Source organism: Hyphopichia burtonii, assembly GCF_001661395.1.
Source record: "Hyphopichia burtonii NRRL Y-1933 unplaced genomic scaffold HYPBUscaffold_1, whole genome shotgun sequence".
In the NCBI taxonomy this organism is placed as follows: domain Eukaryota; kingdom Fungi; phylum Ascomycota; class Pichiomycetes; order Serinales; family Debaryomycetaceae; genus Hyphopichia; species Hyphopichia burtonii.
The window spans coordinates 2,340,358-2,362,521 of NW_017963728.1; the positions used below are offsets into that span (position 1 = coordinate 2,340,358).

The following is a 22,164-nucleotide window of genomic DNA, read 5'->3' on the forward strand; positions in this document are numbered from 1 at the left end:
CGCAGTTTTTCAGTTATAAAGTAATTGAATCCATTGCAAATGTTATTCAGTTTGATTCTCTTATAAGAGATGATCATAACGGTTTTGATCTTGAAAATATAAAGTTGTTCTTGCTTCTTTGTATATTTGGGCTTCATCTGTTCAATGAAGGATTATGTTGGGCTTCCTTAGGGTTGTTGACTAGATTAATGATTCAATTCAACTATCATAGACCAACCGAAGGAAACTTTTCGGTATTGAAAGAACGTATTTTCTGGTCGGTGCACAATTTGGATAAAGAATTAAGCTTGTTGGTTGATAGACCAAGTCAATTACCCATTAATGATTATATAGCGTTGGAATTACCGCTCAAAGAGAAATTGAATGAACAAGATGAATCTGATACTTTTATAAAGCTTTTGTCAAAGAGAATAGAATTACATAAGCTCCAAGATCAAGTCAATTATCTCAAGTTAACAACCACGAAGAGAAGCCAGGAAGAAACATCGGAAGTTCTCAAAGAGTTTTCTTCAAATTTGGAAAAATGGAGAATTTCAATGAGTCTGTTAATCCATACAGAATATTCTGGACTTCCTAATTTGCAGGAAATGATTGGCGTAATCAACTTGAATTATTACTTTCTATTGATAGAAATGGACCAAGTTTCCTCGAGTGAATCTTTCCAATTCACTTTACAGTTTTTATCAAGCTCATTTGGTTTATTATTAACGGATAGCTCAAAACCCGAATCAGACAAGACCAATGCCGATAAAGCTAAACCTACCACCAAGATCTCAATGAATTCTCTTTTTTGGTATAAAAAGTTTTTCAAGGTTATCAAATACAATCTCAACTCATTATTAGAAATTGCTGATTCTGTACCTGAATCTTCCACAGTAACACCTTTGAATTTAAGTTTGAAACTAAGTGAATTTAATGGGAACCTTCAATTGATGATCAACCTTTTAAGATATACATCCCAAGGCCACATCAAACCTTCTTGCTATTCAGAAAAAATTGATACAGCCATCACTACTCTCTCATCCTTAAATATGGAGTTGATAAAGAACGGAATAGTCCTGCAAAATAAAGACTCCCTCATTCATGACATACAGAGATTCCAGACGCTTATCTGATTCTTTAAATCATTCTTCTTATACCTCTGTCTTGATATTTATCTTTAGTTCTCCTTAATGTATATTTAATTTCTTTAACTTTTTGCAGTATTTAATCAATAGACTGGTAGTGTGCGCACCAAAACCCAAATTCAATACCCTTTGGAGGGCGAGAAGTCTTGCCACCTTCAAAAGAAAAAAAGGTTGAACCGTTAATAGATTCAGTCTTTATAGCCATATCCAATTGATATTATAGCTCAAGCAATTATACATTTAATAGATTGAATCTGTTGTTAGAATTGTCTAAGGAGGACTGTTAATTTTTTTGAAAGACTGAAAAAGCAGTTCGTTAAGATAAATCACTGAGATTTTTAATTGAATCAACATTAAATATATACTATAAGCAAATAGAATAAACATGCCACCAAAAGCTGATTGGGACAAGTATGTTGCTCCAAGTGAAGAAGATGATCAACAAGATAAAATCACACCTTTGAGTGATAATGATATCCAAGTTTTGAAAACATACGGGGCAGCACCATATGCTATACCATTGAAAAGTATTGAAAAAGATTTAAAGGATATTGAAGAAAGAATAAAAGATAAAATAGGTGTTCAAGAAAGTGATACTGGTTTAGCAGCTCCACATTTATGGGATATAAATGGTGATAAAATAAGAATGAGTGAAGAACACCCATTGCAAGTTGCAAGATGTACTAAAATCATTGAAGCTAGCAATCCTCAACCACAACCAGGTTTACTCCAAAATGCTGATAACAAGTCCAAATATGTCATTAATATAAAACAAATTGCCAAATTTGTGGTTGGATTGGGAGAACGTGTGTCGCCAACCGATATCGAAGAAGGAATGAGAGTTGGTGTTGATAGACAAAAGTATGAAATTCAATTACCATTACCACCAAGAATTGATCCATCAGTTACCATGATGACTGTTGAAGAAAAACCAGATGTTACTTATAGTGATGTTGGTGGATGCAAAGACCAAATTGAAAAATTAAGAGAAGTTGTTGAATTGCCATTACTATCACCAGAAAGATTTGTTAAATTAGGTATTGATCCACCAAAGGGTATTTTGTTATACGGACCTCCAGGTACTGGTAAGACATTATGTGCCAGGGCTGTTGCCAATAGAACTGATGCTACTTTTATTAGAGTCATTGGTTCTGAATTGGTTCAAAAATATGTTGGTGAAGGTGCTAGAATGGTTAGAGAATTATTCGAAATGGCTCGTACCAAAAAAGCTTGTATTATATTCTTTGATGAAGTTGATGCTATTGGTGGAGCTAGATTTGATGATGGTGCTGGTGGTGATAATGAAGTCCAAAGAACTATGTTGGAATTGATTACTCAATTAGATGGGTTTGATCCAAGAGGTAATATTAAGGTCATGTTTGCTACTAATAGACCTAATACATTAGATCCTGCTTTATTAAGACCAGGTAGAATTGATCGTAAAGTTGAATTCTCTTTACCTGATTTAGAAGGACGTGCTAATATTTTCAGAATTCATTCAAAAACTATGAGTTGTGAAAAGGGTATCAGATGGGAATTAATCTCAAGATTATGTCCTAATGCTACTGGTGCTGAATTAAGATCCGTTTGTACTGAAGCAGGTATGTTTGCCATTCGTGCAAGAAGAAAGGTTGCTAATGAAAAAGATTTCCTTAAAGCAGTTGATAAGGTTATCAAGGGTAACTTGAAATTTAGTTCTACTTCAGAATATATGCAATATAATTAATGCAAGTTATACGTTAGTTCATGTCGTCATTCTAAGGTATATTTACCTCAGCTTTTTCTCTACTCCCTTTTTTTTATAGTCTTACACTTTAATGCAAAATATATATAAAATTTTTTCTAATTAATCTGTATTCTATTTTACATATATCAATATATACAATTCTAATCCCACCAACTAACGCAACCCATACCTTCAGCTTGACAAGAAGCAACAATAGCATATGGAGGTGTTTTGTTTTTAGGTTCTTCTATACCCGATGCTTCAACACTTGATTTTGGTTTAATGTTTGCAAAAATCTCTTCTTCTATTCTAAATCGTATTTTTTCATTAGATTCAATATATAATTCATTCTCCTCATCTGCTTTCCAAACCCATGCCAGTTCTACTGGCTTAAAATAGCAAGATTCAAATAATAAGTTCTTAGGAATAAATATATCATCGAAAAAGGTTAACCTTACCTTGATTCCTTCAGCTGTACATTCTTTGACCCATCCGGTCAAGATTTCTCCCATAAATGGTTTCCATACAATGCATCGGAATTTAACATCAACAAAAGATGCTCCATCACCTGGTTTTAGCATCCCGTCATTGATATCTAGAAGGTCCCATACCGATATCACTAACCCTAAATTACTTATGACTTTATTGGCATACTTTTTATGTAATTCATCATTGATGGCATGATGAATGGGTGTATTAAATGTATGAGGAGGTATACGAACGAGGTCTTGTATTTCTGATAAGACAAACATGTTATCTATAATGCAATGTGTTGAACCGAGTTCTTTTGAACAGTAGAAGAGTTGATTGAAAATTTGATGATGAAAAAAAAAAAAAAAAAATCAGAAAAATCCAACCTAAATCTCATCGAGAAAGACCGAGCGTATCTAAACATGGTGCAAAAATTCGTGTTCCTATCTTTATCACGGATAAACTACGTGCAAATCATAGAGTTAGAGTATAGGATCATTGGATAGAATGAGCAGTGGACCTAGAGAAGTCAGTAAGGTGACTAAAAAGCCAAACTCCACTTCGAAATCGTCAGACAGAAGATTAGCTGGTGGAAGACGGCCTGAAAACTATCTTCATAATGCCATCATCAATAGACCCTCACATGCGATACGAGTTTCTAATAGCACTGACCAGAGGTCAACCACCGGAAAGACTGTAAAGAGAACAGGCGGAGGGAAAACTTGGGAAGATACGTCATTACTTGAATGGGATCCTAAGCATTTTAGATTATTTGTGGGAAATCTAGGTCCAGATGCTAATGACGAATTACTACAAAGTGCATTTGGTCAATTCAAGACTTTAACAAAAGTGAAAGTGCCTACAGATAATAAGACCGGTCAGAATAAAGGATATGGATTCGTTGCATTTGAAAGTGCCGATGACTATTTCCAGGCTTTCAAGCAAATGAATGGGAAGTATGTAGGACAACACCCCGTTCATTTGAAAAGAGCAGAGACTCAAATCAAACCCATTAAGAAGCAGAATTCTAAGAGAAGGTGAAAAGATAGAATATTGTTTAATTATTTTTGCAACTTGGTGGTTTAGTCACGGCTCACCCCTACTAATGCCAATTGATATTTTCCAATTAGTTTAATGAATGCCCAACGATACTTTTAAGACCCTTGAATGTACTTTAGTTACCATCTTTATGTAGTTTGTATTCACTTTGCTTGCTTGGTAGCTTTATAATTACAGATCAAAAAATGAGAAAAATTTTTTGAAAAAAAGCGAAAGAAACAAAAACTACTACGAAGCTCTAGACTATTGGGAGTAAGCATATAGACATGATTACATTAGGTCCTAGACTCATAAATCGCTCGGGGCTTCTTCGAAGTTCTTACTGTGCTAATTTGTTGAGGTTTTCTATAAGATTCAAGTCGAACTTGCCTCAAGACGTTAACCAAAAGAAGAATTTACCATCAAATGAAGAATGGAAACATTTGAAACAGCATATACCGGGAGAATCAGTTCAGCCTAATGATCTTAAGAGCCGGATTCCCAAGTTCCCGCTTGCCAAAGAAAATGTTCCAACGTTATTACCAAGACCAGGAGTTCCTCAAGTTGGGTCCCAATATTCATTTAGACAAGTTCTTCAAATTTTGAAAAATAAGACCAAACCTGAGTTAATATACGAAGCTGAACCACACAGACTATACTTTCTCGCATGTCTTTCATTCGCAGCCGTTCTCACGATATACGGTGTTGTCTTAGCAGAATATGCTTGGTTTGAAGCTAATAAAGAATATGATGAAAATGAAAAAGAATTAAATGGACCATTAAGAATGAGAGAATTTGGTTTTACGTTATTGAAAAATTCAACGTTCGCAATGGTTATGTTCGGAGCAGCTTACTTAATTGGATCTTTCCCAACTAGATTAATCAGAAGAATGTGGTATTTACCAGGTCCGGTTGAGCATGTTCAATTCACTTCCTATTCGTTATTACCGGGTAGACCTACCCCGGTGATAACCGTTCCATTGAAGAACTTAGTGAGAAAACACCAAGCTAGAGTCTGGACTGGTAAAGGTTTTTACGGGACTGCTGATAAATCAATGTTTTTCTTCGTTTTAAAAGAATCTGAGGCTAAAAAATCATGGATTGTTGATAGAAAAGGTTTTTTCTGGTCAGATGGTAGAGTTTTTGATTATCTTTTCGGGAAAGAAACCGTTGCAGAAGCAGAAGCTGGTATTCCGTACGATGAACAAATTGGTATTGTAAACCGTGAAGTGAAAAAACAAAAACAAGAATTAAGAGCTAAACATGGGATGTTCTATAAATGGAAATTGGCCGGTAAAGATATGAAGCAAGATGCTCAAAAAGGTGCCAACTATATTTCCACTTTAAAAGCTAATAATAAAAAACCAAAATCACTTCCAAACAATGACTCAAAAACCGTTAAAAAATGATTTTACTTCGCTTTTGTTTCCAAAAAATCAATAATTCATGTATATAGTTTTTTTTTTTTGTAAATAAATATTAATAGCACACCATAAATAAGACCTAAATGATTCAACCTGGCTCTATAAATTCCAAGTAACTTTAACAAATGTAACATAAATCAGTCCACTTGACAACATTGTCCGTGAACGTTGTGGCCCAAATTATGTACTATTTTTTTTGCAGATTTTTTTTGCGCAAAAAACGGAATCCGTCAAAGAAAACCGTTGCAAAATTTAAATACGCAGCATCCAATCAATTTATGATATTAATCGAATCGGGTTTCTACCCTTTGAATTCTACATTTGGAAGTCTACAGTAGATTAGATTATGGTAATAGTTCATTACATCATGATACAGTGATCTAAAAAAGTAGAAGCAAACAAACAATAAAAAAAAACAATATATACACCGATGCAAAAATGACAAGCACGTAACCCCAAATGAATAAAAATATAGAAACAAAACAGAAAAGAAAAGAAAAAGAAAGACAAAAGCAAAAAAGATGACCAGGAAGTGATTAGTATAAAAGATTAAACTTTAACGTTGATCTTCATACTAACAATGCAGTAACGACAACCAATAAAGAAGCAAACACCAATCGAAGACAATAAACCACAAAGGATAGCAAAAAACTGGTACCTTTCTGGAGAGCCATCGCCAATGACAGCAGCGCCCATTGGAATACCGAATAAGAGGCCAAGACTAACGAAGGTGTAGAGTAGACCATAACGCAGGCCAAATTGATTAGTCGAGGTAATAACTCCAAGACAAGCAGGAGTTAAGGATAAGATTGAAGAAACGAAAAAGCCAGCGATTACTGCAAAAGCATAAAGAGCCTGGATGTTACTTCCGAAGGGAACCCAAATTAAAAGACAACTAATAACATACCCAATTAACATGGTGATCATTACGTTAAAATAACCAATATAATCAGAAAGAATATTTGGTAAAAATCTTCCAACTAAACCAGTTAAATTAAGAATGGTGACTAAGAAATAAGCTTGAGAATCGGACATACCTTGAGTAGTAGCGTAAGAAGAAAGATATGTTAGTAAAAGAAGTAGCGATAATTCATTTAAGAAGGTAGCAATAACCAATAAAGTAAACTTAGTATCTTTAAAAGCGGTTAAATCAAAAATATTTTGACAAAAAATTTTCAAATTAACTAATTTTGAAGGATTTCTTTCAATTAAAAATGGTCTTTTAAATCTTTCCTTCAGTAATAAAGTAGCAAAACCCATACAAAATAAAGTGAAGAAACCTAAAACTCTTATTGACCAAGCAAAACCAATTTTAGGAAATAGACTTCTTAAAAGTAAAGGAATACAAGCACCACCAACACTACCTCCCAAAGTTGCAATTCCTAAAGCAATTCCTCTTTTATAAAGAAACCAATGACTGACACTTCCAACTAAAGGAGTTATAATGATACAATTACCTATACCAATACATAGAGAAAAACATAAAATAAATTGATAAAGAGTAGTACTTATACTCATAGTCATGAACCCAACGAACATTAAACAAGTTCCAATGATCAATAATTTACGACTACCTTGATTATCAAAGAGGGGACCTACTATTCCTCCAAAGAAAAATGACAGCCACAGAAAAATTGAAAAAATCCAAGAAACAGTTGAAGTATCAGTATCTTTCAACTGATGAGAAGAAATGTAGCTTTGAATAGTTCCAACTGAATTTAGCAAGCCGAATGTTACTATCAAACCTACGAAGGAACCTAATACAACCCCATTTGCTCTCCAACCCCCATCTGGGAAGTCATATTCTTCACTTTTCAAAGAAGTTTGCAGACTATCAAGAGACTCGAGTTGATTTTCAACATCAATACGGGGTGAGTTTTTTTCAGAAGTCATTATACACCAGAGTGTTGTAGTTGTAGTTGTTGTAGTTGTTGTAGTAGTTGTAGTAGTTGTAGTAGTTGTAGTTGAAGTAGCAGAAGAGGATTAACTAAACTTTATATAAACCTACAAAATCTCGGGACTTTTTCCCTAACAGTTTTACCCTTCACACTAAACCCTTGCCAAATAAACTAAACCACCCCAAAACCAGATCAATTTCATGAAAGACATATGGAATTCTTATTCCGACCTGGTTATTGTCCTTTAACCTCATCATTCAGAGCTTTCTGTATTCCCAATTTGTCGCGTGTATTCCGTTTTGAAATTTTCTGGAATAAAGAAAAGACCTTCTTTTTCGCACTTCTACACCGTTTTTTTTCCCTTTTTCCCATCATTTTTCACTGCTCGTCTAAATTTAAGGGTGCAAATTATACGAGTGTCACCCACCCGCCAACCCAAACAAAGAAACCAAAACAGATGCCCATTCGAGTGGGAGTGGGTCTGCGATGGGCCCATTCCAGTGGGTGTTTTGGGGAGCAGGGACGAAGGGGCAGCACGACGCTCTGGGAAACCCCCGTTTTAGGGCCTGTCATTGCTAGCATGTTTGTTTAATGGCAATACAGAAAAGCCGAGTTGGTTGCGTTTACTACCAGCATCGATTTTCGTTAAACGAATAAGCTGATGTAATGAATGAATAAATAAATCTCTGGCTTGATAGCGAGCCCGTTCAAAAATATTTAAAGTTGGTAACATCGTGTCTGGCAAGCTGATAAGGTTTCCTTTCGTTAAAATGTAAGTTAAAAGCTTAAACACTAATAATGGTGTATGTTTCGCTCATTACAATACCAGGGTTAAAGTTTTGGTGTTTTGCATTTTCTTTTTGCGGTTTAAGACACTTCCAGGGATCTTGATCGAAATAAAATGATATCATATCCCTTCTTTGCCACTACGAGAGCCTGTTCAAACACTTGTATTATAAAAACACTTGTATTATATACAAATACTTTATATTATAGAAAAAAGATATAACAATCAAAAACACTAGTACAAAGGATTCCTTTATACAATTGGCTCGGAATTGACCACACGCATTGGGTAAACGGAAACTTGGGGGGTGTGTCTTGCAAATTTTGACACATTATCAAAAGAGTAATAAAAGAAGCTTAAATTGCGTTTTTAATTTGCAACTGACAGAACTTGTGCTCAGTATTGTTTGAGCTATATAATTGTAAGCGTTGGCACCTCGACTCGAAGGAACCCTATCAACCAGCACAGCTCTTCAATTAGAACTTATCACGCCTTTGTTGGCTACTAAACAAGAAATAAGTTCCGTAGAAGAAGGCCCACTAAAATCCCCAGCCGGCGCAACCACTACTCAATGGTAATCAATGGTCGATGCTTATCAATGGTAGATGATCAATGGTAGATGATCAATGGTAAGTGGTTATCATTGGTTACCAATGGTGATCTCTATGGAGATAGCAGTAAACGCGAATGGCGGAGGCTAGACAATTAAGATTCAAATAATGCAACACAAAGGGTGGTTGGATATCACTTGTTCGAATCTGCCCGTCTGATCAAATGCTTAACACCCTTGTCCCATGGGCTCAGTGTAGTCGAACAAAGGCTTGAAAGATCACTAATTGGAATGGTTGAATCATGCGCGATATTTTGCAGCCACTCTGGTGGAATCCGTGGACTGAAACAGCAGGCTGAGAGAAGCGGATGGCTTAAGGCTTGGGTACCTTCTCGAAAGGACCAAAACCAGGTGACTGCTGTGAATTATTGGAATTAAGAGAAACCAATACCTAAGAGGCATGCATCTCGGGATATACCTCTCATATGAATCCAATCGCCTCTTCTACCTCAGAAGTAGCCTGATTTCCCGTGGCTACCTTGTCAGCTTTCTGCTTGACAAAACCTTATACGGTTTTATATTATATTACCTGAATAGAGCATTTACCAGAATGGTTGACTATTCAATAGAGAAGCTGACTTATCTTCTTGCTAAAATATGGATAAACCCATGACCAATAAAATAATAGCTCGAGCTCTCGTGGTTTGCTTTGTCTTCAGCTCATAAGAAGGCAATATCATCAGAAGGCAATAGAATCATTGCACAGTGTTGATATAGTTTCCAAAGGCATCCACACCTACTCAATAAGATATTTGCCCAATACATCTTATTACCATAACTGATATGATAAAAGTCAAATATTAAATATATAGCAGAATGCATATAGAATTTCCATTAGCAAGGAAATACCCGTTCTATATCCTATATGTTTTTTGATACTTGCTCGATTATTTCACAGAGTGTGGTTGTCATATCTCTAGGTTAAACCCCAGCTTTTTCTTGTATGTGATTGGTTCTCTCATCTATCGGGGTATGTGGACCTCTATCGTCCTCGAGTGTCTGCTTTAGTAGATACAACTACCAGAATGAACGACCATAACACACGCAATAAGCTATTATTTAGAAAATACCAGTAATCTTTTAGCTGTTATTAAAGGGAAAATAATTTTATTACAATTTTAAATAAGATATATATTACCGAATAAAAACTCCCTGTAGGCATCGATCTACACTTTAATCCATTAACCAATGGGATTAGTCATGCACACCACACATCTAAGCATTTCTTACCAGGGAATGCCTACTTATTCATATACATGTTTCTGTAATAGATACACTTTTCCAGCGTTGTTTCACAAACGATGTTTGTAACACCTTTGCTTGATCCTTAGCTATGTGATCGGTTCTGATCTTAATCAGACCCAGACATCTTTGCCAGACCTTCAGGTCTGACTGCTTCAGACAGATCGAAAGGCAGTGCAATCACAAAAACATGACTCCCGCCACCACAGAAAAAGCTTCTGTCTTATAACTGCCAGAGTTAGACTAAGTGGTATCCACTGAATAAACCTTTCAATTCAGATCAGGAAACCCGACGATCTAGGGGGATTCACAGATAAAAATTGCATTTTGTTTCTTTTTTGCTTGAATAGATCCAGTCTACCCATGTTCTGAAAACAAAACAATAACGGGCGTCTGGCGTAGTTGGTAGCGCGTCTGCCTTGCAAGCAGAAGGTCACCGGTTCGACTCCGGTGTCGTCCATTTCTTTTTTTCATCAATCTTTGTCACGCAGATGTCATTTTTTTAGCTCCTGCTGCACATGCGTTATCATGCATACGTCAAAGTGATATTTCATCAAAATAAATAATTTTAATCTATGTATGTATAAAGAAAAAAACTAATAATACTATAAATATTTATACAAGGTTAGTTTACACATATTAATGCTTCAAACTCTCTAATTCATTTAGCAAATCTTTAATGTATTTCGAAGCCAATTCCACGGTGGTTGCTTTTGAAGGAATAGAAACTTCATCGTGATAATTTTGAGGAATTAAATTACTCAAATCTTGAACTGCCACATTCATACGATTTCTTCTTCCTTGCTCAGCTAATTTATGAGAAGCTTTCTTAGTAGCTGGTTTTTCACCCTTTTTCTTTGAGGTTGAAGTACCATTAGAATTCAAACTAGTATTTGAATTAGCTCTTGTTCTTTGACTGCCTAATATTGGCAGGGTTTCACTTGAGCTAGAGGATTTTTTCGAGGTTGAGTTTTGTCTTGAATTGACCGGACTTGTAGAATCATCATGATTATTAGCTTCTGCTAACCTCCCCATTGTAAAGCCCATTAAAGTAGGAGTATTTGAGTTTGAGTTTGAATTTGAATGTTGTAAAGGATTATTATCGATATTTTGTTTTTTGGATTGAGGAGGTAACATTGGGGTTGTTTCGATTGATTTTGAATCAATTGAAGATTCCGGTAAATTTTCAAATGGAGATGAATTTTTAATAATGTTTGATCTTGAGTTCTTCAAAGAAGGAGATTTTTTCAATTTATTATTAGCTTGTAAAATGGGAGTACTATGAGGAGTTCTTCTTTTATGATTTGAATTAATTGAATTTTTCTGATCATCATTTGAAGAAGGAGCGAAAACTGAAGAACTCGATCTTCTACGATCATTTGACGGTTGAGCATTCAAAGCTGGAGAAGTTAACGGTTCAAAACTCGCTGAAATTGGTTTTGATTTATTAATGTTAACTTGCAGATCTAAAGGAGTAACCGCCGGAGAAACAAGCGGCGTGAACACTGCATCGGGGCGAACATGCGACGAATATCCTTCTTTGATGGGAGTATTGGAAGACGTTTTATGGTAATAGTGTTGGTTATTATAAGAATGATCATTTTGACCGGGCAATATCGGAGAAACAAACCCATCCTGTTCGGCCTTTTCTTCATCTATGATTCTTTTCTGGGCTAGCATACTAGGGGTATTCTGAGGAAGATTGGAAGGAGGGTAGGCCGAGGAGCTTTTACTATGGTGGTGGTGGTGGTGATGATGATGATGTTCCTGCTGGTCGTATTGTTGGCCTGGTTGTTGATGTTGCAAATGATTTGACTCGCTAAAGTCCAAATCTGGCAACATAAAGTTGAATTGGTCGAGGTTTAAGTCCGGTAATTGATGATTTGACGTGTGGTTGGGGTTTTGTCGGGATGGTGCTTGGTTCGAAGCTTCATTTTTCGAATTAGTATTACCACTATATAAATTATTTTCAATTTGCTGTAAAAAATATTGATCTTGTTCACTGAAATGACTATTTGCTGCTTGTGCACTTGGAGTAGGATGATTACTTGAAGACGGGAGTACTATCCGGCCTGGTGTATTATGATTCGACTCCTGTTGAGTCGGAGTATTACCAGTACTCTGATTCAAGTGTTCGCCCAAATCAAAGTATGGTGTTGGATTATCAGTAGTTTTACTAGCTGAGTTTGGGGAAAAGGTAGTCCAATCGTTCAGTTCCATTCTTAGGGGTCTCAAGGATTCTATTTACTGGCTTAATGTTCTCTTTCTTAATGGAATATTATCCATCATCTAACTATTACTGTAGTCTGACTGTTAAGTTGTTAGTATAATTTTTTTTTTCCCTTTAGGTAGAGTCATATTCAGTCAACCCTCCGAATCCCACGTGGGTGTGGATTGATGGAAGAAAGGCTGTTCTTTTTTTTTTGGTTGGTTTTTTTTTGTTTTGTTAGCACAATCTCATTTGTTTGACAACCTTCCCTTTTGGTACCCTGTCCTGGTGAATGGGTGTTTGTTTGGCGACTTCCAGTCGAGTGACTATGGCAAAGGGAGTTGGTTGATTCTATGCTGTTGATTGTATCAGCGGGCTGCTGGAGGTGCTTCTGGCGCGTGGTAGCAGGGAGCCAACGTCATGGCAGCCCATTCCGGGGGTTGGTGGATGAGGATACTCTTGGTAGAATGGAGTGGTTCCGAAAGGTCAGGAGTAATCTTTGATAATCATGGAATGGTGTGTGTAATGTATGTATGTATTGATGTTTGTATGGATTGATGTTTGTATGGATTGATGTTTGTATGGATTGATGTTTGTATGGATTGATGTTTGTATGGATTGATGTTTGTATGTATTGATGTATGGAAGATTTACGCATTGAAAAAATGAATGGTTCGCCTTCTTTATCGATGAAGTACTCGAGTTTAAGTAAACATGAGAAGTCCTCATCTTCTCCACCTACTCCGGTGAGGATTCGCAAGCAAATGGAAGATTCGGCTGCAAACGAGCTTCACGATCGTGATGGTGGTCTCGGGAAGAAAAAACTAAAGAGAAACTACGGAATGAAACCAATATCAAACTTGTCTTCCAAGTCGTCCATATTCAAAGATAATAAGGATGATTCGACGAAAACAAAGAAGAGGAAAACCAATGTGTTTGTTAATAAATCTTATAAGCAACCTTCTTCCGAATCCAGTGATGAGGATTTGAACTTGATTGACGTGAAGAATTTGAATTACCAAAATAAATTGCATGGGGAAAATTTCGACGAAATAGATAAGATCTTGCAACTGGATAAAAAACTGACTCTATTGCATGATTCAACTACTTTTGCTTCAAAGTTATTGGGCAACGATGGCAATATCTTATCTAATTTTGCTAAAAATAATCTGGATAGAATTAATGAAGTGAAGAAAAATTATCAACATTATAACTTCCCCCCTCCGATAAAATCAAGAAAGCTCTTGAAATCACGAACATTAAAGTATCTTGATCTAATTCCAAGTATAATCAAGGGCAAAATTGCTTCAAAATACTATAATTTAGCGTATCAACAACAGAAAACCTCCTCAAACTCAAAAATGTCAAAGGACGAACATTGGCAAATTAGCTGGAACAAATACGTCGGGGGTTATTATGGTTTGGAACGCCAACACTTCATAAACTTGGTCATCTTGAGTAAATGGCGTAATCTCATCAATAGTAAGGAGCTGTCAAACCCAACGCTAAGATATTGGACTACTAATGATTTTTCGGCTTACGTACTAGCCAACGAAATCATCATCAGACTCGTCATGGAAGATATGCACTGCTCCCAATCAAAAGCAGAAGATATCATCAATAAAACTACAGAATATGGTACTATTGTCATGGATTCAATTCCTTTGGAACATGATTTGGGTTCCGGAGAATTGTTTGCGGAAGATTCTAAAAAAGTCCTAAAAGGTTTGAACACCGCAGAAGCTTCAGCAAATGATATCGACCCGGAAAAGAAAGATATACTAAGTACAATTTTAAGTAGTGATAGCGAATAGATATTGCAAAGCTCTTTTGACAATTTTATTTTTTTTTTTTTCATCATCGCGTACCGATAAAAGATGGATCATAAAAATTTTCGATAACTAAATTACTTGACTCGTGACTACTGGAAACTACTAGTTCTGGTTCGTACTTCTTCCCATTTAACAATTTTGTTCTCATCATCTTGCTTGAAGTCGGTTGTTTCTCCGACAACCAGTAACCCCTTCAAGACTACCTTCATTCGCTCATTTCATCAAACAAATAAAATGTTTAAAGATACGGTTTTTATAAACAATTTAGCAGCCACAGCAATCACTGGTAAAGATGCTTGGAATCGTCCAACTCCTCAACCAATTACTATTACCGCTAGCTTGAAAACAGATTTTCAACAAGCCTCAATAACTGATAATTTGAAATATTCTTTAAATTATGCAGTCCTTTCAAGAAATATAGCAGAATATATGAAAATTAATGAACATAAAAACTTTAAGAGTTTGGGTAATATCGGTGAATCGCTTTCAAAAGTCTTGTTAGATGAAAAAAAGGGTGGCGGGTTCGAAACTGAAGTTACTATTCAATCTAAAAAATCTGAAATTAGAGCTGATTCAATTGAATATAAATTATTCAGATCAAAATTAAATGATTCAATAATTCCTCCTGATGAAATTAAAGTTAACGGATTGAAATTATTAACCATCATTGGTGTTTTCACTTTTGAAAGACTTCAAAAACAAATTGTTGATATCGATTTAAATATTATTTTGAAACCAAATTCTTCGGTTATCATTCATAAAATCATTGATGAAGTTACTTTATACGTTGAATCTTCTAATTTCAAAACTGTGGAAGCCTTGGTAATGAAAATTGGTCAATTGATTTTTCAAAACCATTCTGGTGAAGGAATTGAACGTATTTCAACTAAAGTTACTAAACCGAATGCAATTACTTTCACTGACGGTGTTGGTGTTAGCTCAACTGATATGACTGAATCTTCTTTCATTGGCTTAGAACCCATCTCGGTTAATGAATATTCAAATATTTCAAACTTTAATTTACCAACTAATCAAAATGAAGGTATCATTACTAATAAAGAACATATCGCATATATTGCTTTTGGCTCTAATCAAGGTAACCAATTAAAAAATATTAATGATTCGATTGATCTATTGAAAAATTATAATATAAAAGTTCTTTCGACTTCGTGCTTATATGTTTCTAAGCCAATGTATTATAAAGATCAAGCAGATTTTTATAATGGGGTTTTAAAGATATCCTGTTATGAAACTCCGCATGATTTATTAAAAATTTTGAAAGAAATTGAATATAATCATATTAACAGAATAAAAGAATTTGATAACGGACCAAGAGAAATCGATTTGGATATCCTATTATATGACGATATTAGTATTAACACTCCAAACTTGACTATTCCTCATAAATCAATGCTTGAAAGAACTTTTGTTTTACAACCCTTGTGTGAATTGATTGCTCCCGATACAATTCATCCCGTTTCCGCTGAACCTATCCACGATCATTCAAAACAATTGATTATAAGCAATTCCAATGAACAACTTCAAGAATCCTCAAGATTACTTCAAATAACACCCATTCCTCGCTTAAAGGAAAATTTATTAAAATTCGATCAAATTGATCATAAACTGCCAACTGTTGTTATGGGTATTTTGAACGTAACCCCGGACTCTTTCAGCGATGGAGGGAAGAATTATAATCTTTCCGAAGACCAAATTATCAAAACATGTCAGGACCTTGTTAAACTGGGTGCAAATATTATAGACATTGGTGGTGTATCAACGAGACCCGGTAGTCAAGAGCCAACAGAAGAAGAAGAATTAAAAAGGGTATTACCAATAATTAAACTAATAAGATCATCTAATGTTCTCGAATTGGAAAATATTATTCTCTCGATTGATACTTATAGGTCAAAAGTAGCTGAGCAATGTCTTTTAGCAGGTGCAGATATTATCAATGATATTTCAATGGGTCTTTATGATGGTAAGATCTTTGAAGTGGTTGCCAAATTTGGATGTCCTTATATAATGAATCATACCAGGGGCAATCTGATGACCATGTCCAAATTGACTAATTATGAATCCAACATGAATGAAGACTTAATTGAATTTTTCATTGATCCTGTTAATGGACAACAAGAATATAACAAGGAACCACCAGTGACCAACCTCATAAATGGAATCTCAAGAGAAGTGTCTTTACAAATGTTGAAAGCATTTAGTAAAGGGGTTAAAAAATGGCAAATAATCATGGATCCAGGTATTGGATTTGCTAAAAATTTACCGCAAAATTTAATGATTATAAAAAATGCAACTGATTTTAAAAAATATTCATTACTTTCAAATGTCACTGATGTTGAAACTAATGAGACTCAACACTCATATGTTAGTTTCAATGGATTACCAACATTATTGGGACCTTCCAGAAAGAAATTCTTGGGCACTATTTGTCAAGAGTCGAAGCCATCTGATCGTTTAATCAGTACCTCTGCATCAATAATGGCCTGTATTGAACAAAATGCCAATATAGTTAGGGTCCATGACGTGGAAGAGATGAAAAAAGTTTGTCTAACTGGTGACGCTATTTATAAAGGTATATATTGAATATAACCTTGATTAATCAAGTTGTAGTCTACAATAGTAAGCCAAAAAATAAGAAAAATAAGAAAATCACGCTTCTTAAAATAAATAGACATAATTGAGGTTGAATCATTAAAGTACTAATTAAAGTTTTTGGAGAGAGTATTTCTAATTTACAAATTTTTATGTATACAACATTTTTGTCATTAGATCCGAAGACCAAAATTGTTTCATAAGTTTATTTTTTCCACTTCAAAAATAAAAAACACCTTCTTCAAAAAGATCATCCACCTACACTAACACACTAACGTACGCTTAAGCAGCAGTACAGAACTTAGCAATATGTTCAGCTGAACCACATGAGTAACAGGATTTTTTAGCTGAAGAGTCTGCTGGAGCAGAAGAACAGTTGGTAGATTTATGACCGTAACCACCACAATTATAACATTTAACATCATTTGCTTTACAATCACGGGCAAAATGATTTGGTAAACCACATTTATAACAAGCAGAACCTTTAGTATCAGATTCACGACCAGCTGAGTAACAGTATTTGGCAATATGACCTGGTTTTTTACAAATGTAGCAGGAAGTACTCTTGGCTGATTTATCTGGACAGTCACGTTGTAAATGGTCAGTACCACCACAAGTAAAACATTGTTGTTGTCTTTCTTGTCTTGGTTCGGTACAATCTTGGGAAGTATGACCGGCCTGTTTACAGTTGTAACAGAGTTTATCGGTTTGTTCACAGTTTTCAGCAAAGTGGCCTACTTCACCACATTTGAAACAAGTACGGAAAGACATTTTTGGTTGAATTATTAGTTAGTTTCCTATGAAAAGACTAGCTTATAGAAGCTAATTTTAAATTTTTCATAGTGTTTTGTCAGTTTAATTTCCCGCAAGCGAAATTTTTTCCTCGTTTTTTTTTTTTTTTTGGTTTTTGACCGTTCTCTTTTTTGGGACCATTACATCGGGCTAAGCAGGAGTTACCCGCACGCCATCGTCTTGATCGAACCATCTAGGAACACGATAAGATATGGTGATAACAGGGCAGAAGCTAGGGAATCACGAAGCATTTCTGGCCGATTGAGAGAACTCAACAATGACGTTTTTCCCATCGATTATACAGCCCTTGTGCAATTTGCCGTAGGCTTTTTCAGCATCATTTTTGGTAGAGAACTCCACGAAACCGTAGCATAAGCTTTTTGCAGTTTTAGCATCTATAATGATATGAGAAGAAACGATTTCACCAAACCTGGCAAAAATGATCTCCAAGGACTCCGAGGTGGTTATTGGATTTAGCTTTGCGATGAACAAAGTCCGGGGAGAGGGTTTTATATTATAGTGGGGGAGATCATTCATTAGTTCAAGACCAAGAGCTTGATAGGTTGATTCTTCTAAAGAAGATTCATTTTCTTCGAAATTTGAAATTTGAATGTCACTAGGAAAGTACTTTTGGTTTTGAATCTTCATATTTGGAGGATTGGGGAACGGATCATGGATAATATGAGTACGAATTATTCTTGTGTCGTCAGATATGGATTGTAATACACTGAATCCTTCCACCACTTTACCAAACGCTAATTGGGATTCGAACTCCGCTGGCTCAGTGGAATCAAGACATATACTAAATTCTGATCCAATCTGATTATCATTAACGGTGGTAAAAGACACTAGACCAACTGGATTTTCATTGTACTCGGAAGCTTTTAGCCCGGAATCAACTTCCAAATAGTCATTAACGCCAACGATACCATACTGTTCGAGTTCAACGTATTTGTTGACCGAGTGGTTTGCTGAGTGGACTCCATTTGGATAATTAGGATCACCAGAGTAGATAACCTTGTTATTTTCAATCTTGTAAAAGGGACTGAAAAAATAATGATTGATTTGACAGAGCTTTAGAAAATTATAACATGGCAATTCTTGGGTTTGTACGAATAGATCAACAACCAAGCTTCCTTTAGTAGTCTCTAGCAATACACTCATATCAATTTTTCTCGAGTCAACTGGAAAACTTGTATTTAAATTGAAATTCGTCAATTTCGTAACTAGAGAGGTTGAACTGTGGTGGTTCCGATGTTTGTGTGGTGTATGGGTGTTTTTGGCCAGGGATTTTCACTCGGTCATTTTACTCAAACACTTCACTTAAACGAAAATTCAACTAACTTCCAATTAAGTCGGATGAATCAAAGTGAAAGATAAATTAAAAAGTATAAGATGAAAATGGCAAAAAAGAATGCGATTTCTGTGGATCGAACACAGGACCTTCAGATTAACTGGACTGAAGTTTTCTTCAGTCTGACGCTCTCCCAACTGAGCTAAAACCGCTTCAAGGATCGAATCGACATCCGCCTCGCTATCCGTGGTACTTGTCCGCTTGGCCAAGTGCACGAATTATGAATTGTGAGAGATTCCAGGTTTACGGGTGTACAAATTCTTTAGGCGCCTTTTGAAATAAGCACCTTTGAAAACTAAAGAAAAAAAAAAAAAAAAAAAAAAACTAATCTACAATGCAATTCAAATCTGTTGTTATCGCTTTAACTGCCGTCTCTGCCGTCTCTGCTGCCAACGCTTCCAACGGTAACAATGGTACCAACGGTACCTCCAGCTCTTCTTCTGACTCTGGTGCTGGTGCTGTTGGTGCCGGTTTATTCGGTGCTGCCGCTGCTGCCGGTGTTGCTTTATTATTATAAGTTGATTAATTTATAGACAACTCTTAATATACACTTAATCTGTTAAAAAAAAAAAACAAAAACTTCATGAAATAAGCATTAATTTAGCATAAATACCAACTCGTAGTATTATTCAACCATTGCTCATATCGAATACCTTTTATAATGGCTGAATTAATTTCTCTGTGTGCAATTTTGCCAACTTTTTATACTCCACACTAATGAGAATTTACAGGAAAACCAACTGACTGTGTGAAAAAGCTTGAATATGCTGTCACCCAGCTAAATTGGGCACAACAGGTATGTTCCCCTACTTTAATCAAGATACTTATTTGTTGGAGTGTTTTGTAAATGATTGCAAAAAATCTCATTAAAAAAAATTCCTACTTTAAAGTTTGACGAAGTACATGTTTTAGCATTGGCACAGGTACAAAAAGCATCACACCCACGGAGATTTACACGAAGAATCACAGTGAGGCTGATTCAGGCTTCTTCAGATAAGTATAACTAATCAGATTCAAACCGAAGTAAGTCTCAGCTAAGCACCAAACTAAGATACTTAACTGATATGAGCCAAAGCAATAGAGTTGTAACCTCTTTACCAGACAAGACAAAGCCCATGGAAGAAACTGAGATAGCCAACGGACTGATATACATTCAACCCTTTGCCTTCATTCGTGTTTTGTTCGACTTCAGACCTATTGAATATTGATTAGACTCAAGAACATGGCTCGGCCGACAGAGGTACGGAGGCTTTTAGTAGAAGCTGTAAAAAATTCGACGTAAGCTGCAAACCCCCCCCCTTTGTTTCCCAATTCAGAAGCTGCTTTTTTTTTTTCTTTTTTTCCTAAAGACTAGTATTCGTTGATAGATCATCAAGTAAGAAAGAGAAGCGGGCAAAGTCTTCTAGGTGCTGATTACACTACATATTGTAACATAGAATCCATTCTAAAGTATCGGAGTGAAATAATTTCCAGGAATATTAAGTCTCGTTTGCTGAAAATTTGACATATAACGGATAAGAAGCAATTCTAATAGAAGCAAAAGAAAAAAGGAAAAAAAATAAAAAGATTAGAAATACAGTTCAGTATTTGAAATATCCAAGTTTCCAATAGTTATATCATTATCTTATCAAAAATGGAGGATGTGCAATGGAGTAACCCATCGTTGGGACCGCAAAATCCAGACACTTGTCTTGAATTAGTTGAAGAAAACGTTGATTTGTTCAATAGTTCAAATCAGGCCCAACAAGCTCAACAAGCTCAGCAACAAGACCAACAGCTGGCTTTCCCAAATCAACCTTTTAATAATGGGTATAGTGGAAGTCCTAATTTTTATGATCAATTTACAACATCTCAACAACAAAATCATGGATTTTTACCTGAATTTAATTATAACGGGCATCCCGAAAACCATTCAAATAATTATAAGAATATCAATCCTATTGATGACCCATATCTTTCAAATAATATCACCAGTCATAACTTTGATAGTAATCATGCCCCAACTGGTACCAGTAGCTCCATAAGTTCATTTTCATCTCCAGTTACCAATCCGACAAGATTCAATATAAGAACTGAAGGAGGTTCCCAAACAGCGGAAAATAATAAAGTCCCTTCTCCAGATACTTCCTCTACATCCACATCTGCTCTAGATACGGAAAAACCACTTACAAATAACAATGGCAAAACAAAACAAAAGGCAGGTCTGGCAAAGTCTAAGAAACAACTATTAGATGAACAAGATGCTCTATTAATGGCCCGGGATGATTCAGAATTAAATGAAGAAGAATTAGCGAAAAAGAGGAAAGCTCAAAATAGAGCAGCCCAAAGAGCTTTTAGAGAGAGAAAAGAAACTAAATTAAAAGATTTAGAAATAAAGTTACTTCAAAGTGAAGATGAGAGACAAAAATTGTTACAGCAATTAGACCAAATTCGACAACATAATCTCACAATGCAAACAGAGAATCAATTATTGCGTTCGGGCAATGATGCTCCAAGTCACCATATTGGCCTTTATGCTGAGCACGCTAATAGAGGTGCCAATAAATTTACTTTTCCCCAAAATCCTCGTGAATTTGTTGAAAGCTTATATGCTGGTACTTCACACGAAATAAAAGATGAAACTTATAATAAAATATACGAAGAACCTGATGAACCTGGTAAAAAAGTTTTGGCCGTTGGTGCTGTTTGGGATTATCTACAAATCAAAGCCGAAAAACCTGAATATGAAGGTAAATTAGATTGCTATGAAGTTATGCTCAAATTAAAAGGTAGTGAAAAATGTCACGGCTTTGGCCCAGCTTATCCACTTGAATTGGTCGATAAAGCAATTAACGATGTCGCCAATGGAATTTGAATCTGTATATACCCCCTTGTTTGCATTTCCCCGTTTTCTTTTCTATAAATGGTTTCTGTTCTAGCTGCATATTCAGCTGGTGGTTAACGAGTTTCAGTTCGCTTCTGTCTTTTTGAACTTTTTTTTAGTCTTTAATCTTTTGATTTTTTGATCTTTTGCTTTCGGACAACATAAACATTTCCTTCTTTCT

At 35.5% G+C, this 22,164-nt stretch overlaps 11 protein-coding genes and 2 non-coding genes across 13 annotated transcripts; 8 read left to right on the plus strand and 5 right to left on the minus strand.

Annotated features, from left to right (window-relative positions):
- Nucleotide 1: 1 nt before the first annotated feature.
- HYPBUDRAFT_151729 (fungal specific transcription factor domain-containing protein) lies at nucleotides 2–1,169 on the plus strand. Its single transcript, XM_020220650.1, has one exon. It carries the CDS (start codon nucleotides 189–191, stop codon nucleotides 1,113–1,115), a length of 927 nt encoding a protein of 308 aa, XP_020079450.1. The 5' UTR covers nucleotides 2–188; the 3' UTR covers nucleotides 1,116–1,169.
- A 170-nt stretch (nucleotides 1,170–1,339) lies between these two features.
- RPT1 (proteasome regulatory particle base subunit) lies at nucleotides 1,340–2,946 on the plus strand. The gene has a single exon (XM_020220651.1). The coding sequence runs from the start codon at nucleotides 1,513–1,515 to the stop codon at nucleotides 2,851–2,853; it is 1,341 nt and encodes a 446-aa protein (XP_020079451.1). The 5' UTR covers nucleotides 1,340–1,512; the 3' UTR covers nucleotides 2,854–2,946.
- Nucleotides 2,947–2,976: 30 nt separating this feature from the next.
- HYPBUDRAFT_151731 (DNA-directed RNA polymerase III subunit) lies at nucleotides 2,977–3,635 on the minus strand. The gene has a single exon (XM_020220652.1). It carries the CDS (start codon nucleotides 3,603–3,605, stop codon nucleotides 3,015–3,017), a length of 591 nt encoding a protein of 196 aa, XP_020079452.1. The 5' UTR covers nucleotides 3,606–3,635; the 3' UTR covers nucleotides 2,977–3,014.
- Nucleotides 3,636–3,790: 155 nt separating this feature from the next.
- HYPBUDRAFT_151732 (uncharacterized protein) lies at nucleotides 3,791–4,486 on the plus strand. Its single transcript, XM_020220653.1, has one exon. The coding sequence runs from the start codon at nucleotides 3,832–3,834 to the stop codon at nucleotides 4,363–4,365; it is 534 nt and encodes a 177-aa protein (XP_020079453.1). The 5' UTR covers nucleotides 3,791–3,831; the 3' UTR covers nucleotides 4,366–4,486.
- A 140-nt stretch (nucleotides 4,487–4,626) lies between these two features.
- HYPBUDRAFT_151733 (uncharacterized protein) lies at nucleotides 4,627–5,800 on the plus strand. The gene has a single exon (XM_020220654.1). The coding sequence runs from the start codon at nucleotides 4,650–4,652 to the stop codon at nucleotides 5,769–5,771; it is 1,122 nt and encodes a 373-aa protein (XP_020079454.1). The 5' UTR covers nucleotides 4,627–4,649; the 3' UTR covers nucleotides 5,772–5,800.
- Nucleotides 5,801–6,335: 535 nt separating this feature from the next.
- On the minus strand, nucleotides 6,336–7,679 carry HYPBUDRAFT_155296 (monocarboxylate permease; the record flags this gene model as incomplete). Its single annotated transcript, XM_020222098.1, has 1 exon — nucleotides 6,336–7,679. One exon carries the CDS (start codon nucleotides 7,677–7,679, stop codon nucleotides 6,336–6,338), a length of 1,344 nt encoding a protein of 447 aa, XP_020079455.1.
- A 3,031-nt stretch (nucleotides 7,680–10,710) lies between these two features.
- HYPBUDRAFT_t15 lies at nucleotides 10,711–10,783 on the plus strand. The gene has a single exon. It is a non-coding gene; the product is annotated as a tRNA-Ala (tRNA).
- Nucleotides 10,784–10,951: 168 nt separating this feature from the next.
- On the minus strand, nucleotides 10,952–11,529 carry HYPBUDRAFT_151735 (uncharacterized protein). The gene has a single exon (XM_020220655.1). It carries the CDS (start codon nucleotides 11,458–11,460, stop codon nucleotides 10,963–10,965), a length of 498 nt encoding a protein of 165 aa, XP_020079456.1. The 5' UTR covers nucleotides 11,461–11,529; the 3' UTR covers nucleotides 10,952–10,962.
- A 2,142-nt stretch (nucleotides 11,530–13,671) lies between these two features.
- Nucleotides 13,672–14,214, plus strand: HYPBUDRAFT_89454 (uncharacterized protein; the record flags this gene model as incomplete). Its single annotated transcript, XM_020223843.1, has 1 exon — nucleotides 13,672–14,214. A coding segment is annotated over one exon (543 nt), but the record flags the coding sequence as incomplete, so codon positions are not given.
- Nucleotides 14,215–14,598: 384 nt separating this feature from the next.
- Nucleotides 14,599–16,965, plus strand: FOL1 (trifunctional dihydropteroate synthetase/dihydrohydroxymethylpterin pyrophosphokinase/dihydroneopterin aldolase; the record flags this gene model as incomplete). Its single annotated transcript, XM_020222099.1, has 1 exon — nucleotides 14,599–16,965. One exon carries the CDS (start codon nucleotides 14,599–14,601, stop codon nucleotides 16,963–16,965), a length of 2,367 nt encoding a protein of 788 aa, XP_020079458.1.
- Nucleotides 16,966–17,834: 869 nt separating this feature from the next.
- On the minus strand, nucleotides 17,835–19,076 carry HYPBUDRAFT_164932 (cyclophilin-like protein). Its single transcript, XM_020222683.1, has one exon. It carries the CDS (start codon nucleotides 18,928–18,930, stop codon nucleotides 18,007–18,009), a length of 924 nt encoding a protein of 307 aa, XP_020079459.1. The 5' UTR covers nucleotides 18,931–19,076; the 3' UTR covers nucleotides 17,835–18,006.
- Nucleotides 19,077–19,181: 105 nt separating this feature from the next.
- HYPBUDRAFT_t20 lies at nucleotides 19,182–19,272 on the minus strand. The gene has a single exon. It is a non-coding gene; the product is annotated as a tRNA-Phe (tRNA).
- Nucleotides 19,273–19,454: 182 nt separating this feature from the next.
- Nucleotides 19,455–21,974, plus strand: FCR3 (Fcr3p; the record flags this gene model as incomplete). Its single annotated transcript, XM_020223413.1, has 2 exons — nucleotides 19,455–19,617; nucleotides 20,722–21,974. The coding sequence occupies 2 exons, from the start codon at nucleotides 19,455–19,457 to the stop codon at nucleotides 21,972–21,974; spliced, it is 1,416 nt and encodes a 471-aa protein (XP_020079460.1).
- Between the last annotated feature and the right edge of the window lie 190 nt (nucleotides 21,975–22,164).

What these genes read in the sequence shown, in the direction of transcription:
- HYPBUDRAFT_151729 (XM_020220650.1), top strand. Translation starts at nt 189, where the DNA reads ATGATTCAATTCAACTATCATAGACCAACCGAAGGAAACTTTTCGGTA.
- RPT1 (XM_020220651.1), top strand. Translation starts at nt 1,513, where the DNA reads ATGCCACCAAAAGCTGATTGGGACAAGTATGTTGCTCCAAGTGAAGAA.
- HYPBUDRAFT_151731 (XM_020220652.1), bottom strand. Translation starts at nt 3,605, where the DNA reads ATGTTTGTCTTATCAGAAATACAAGACCTCGTTCGTATACCTCCTCAT.
- HYPBUDRAFT_151732 (XM_020220653.1), top strand. Translation starts at nt 3,832, where the DNA reads ATGAGCAGTGGACCTAGAGAAGTCAGTAAGGTGACTAAAAAGCCAAAC.
- HYPBUDRAFT_151733 (XM_020220654.1), top strand. Translation starts at nt 4,650, where the DNA reads ATGATTACATTAGGTCCTAGACTCATAAATCGCTCGGGGCTTCTTCGA.
- HYPBUDRAFT_151735 (XM_020220655.1), bottom strand. Translation starts at nt 11,460, where the DNA reads ATGTTACCTCCTCAATCCAAAAAACAAAATATCGATAATAATCCTTTA.
- HYPBUDRAFT_164932 (XM_020222683.1), bottom strand. Translation starts at nt 18,930, where the DNA reads ATGAGTGTATTGCTAGAGACTACTAAAGGAAGCTTGGTTGTTGATCTA.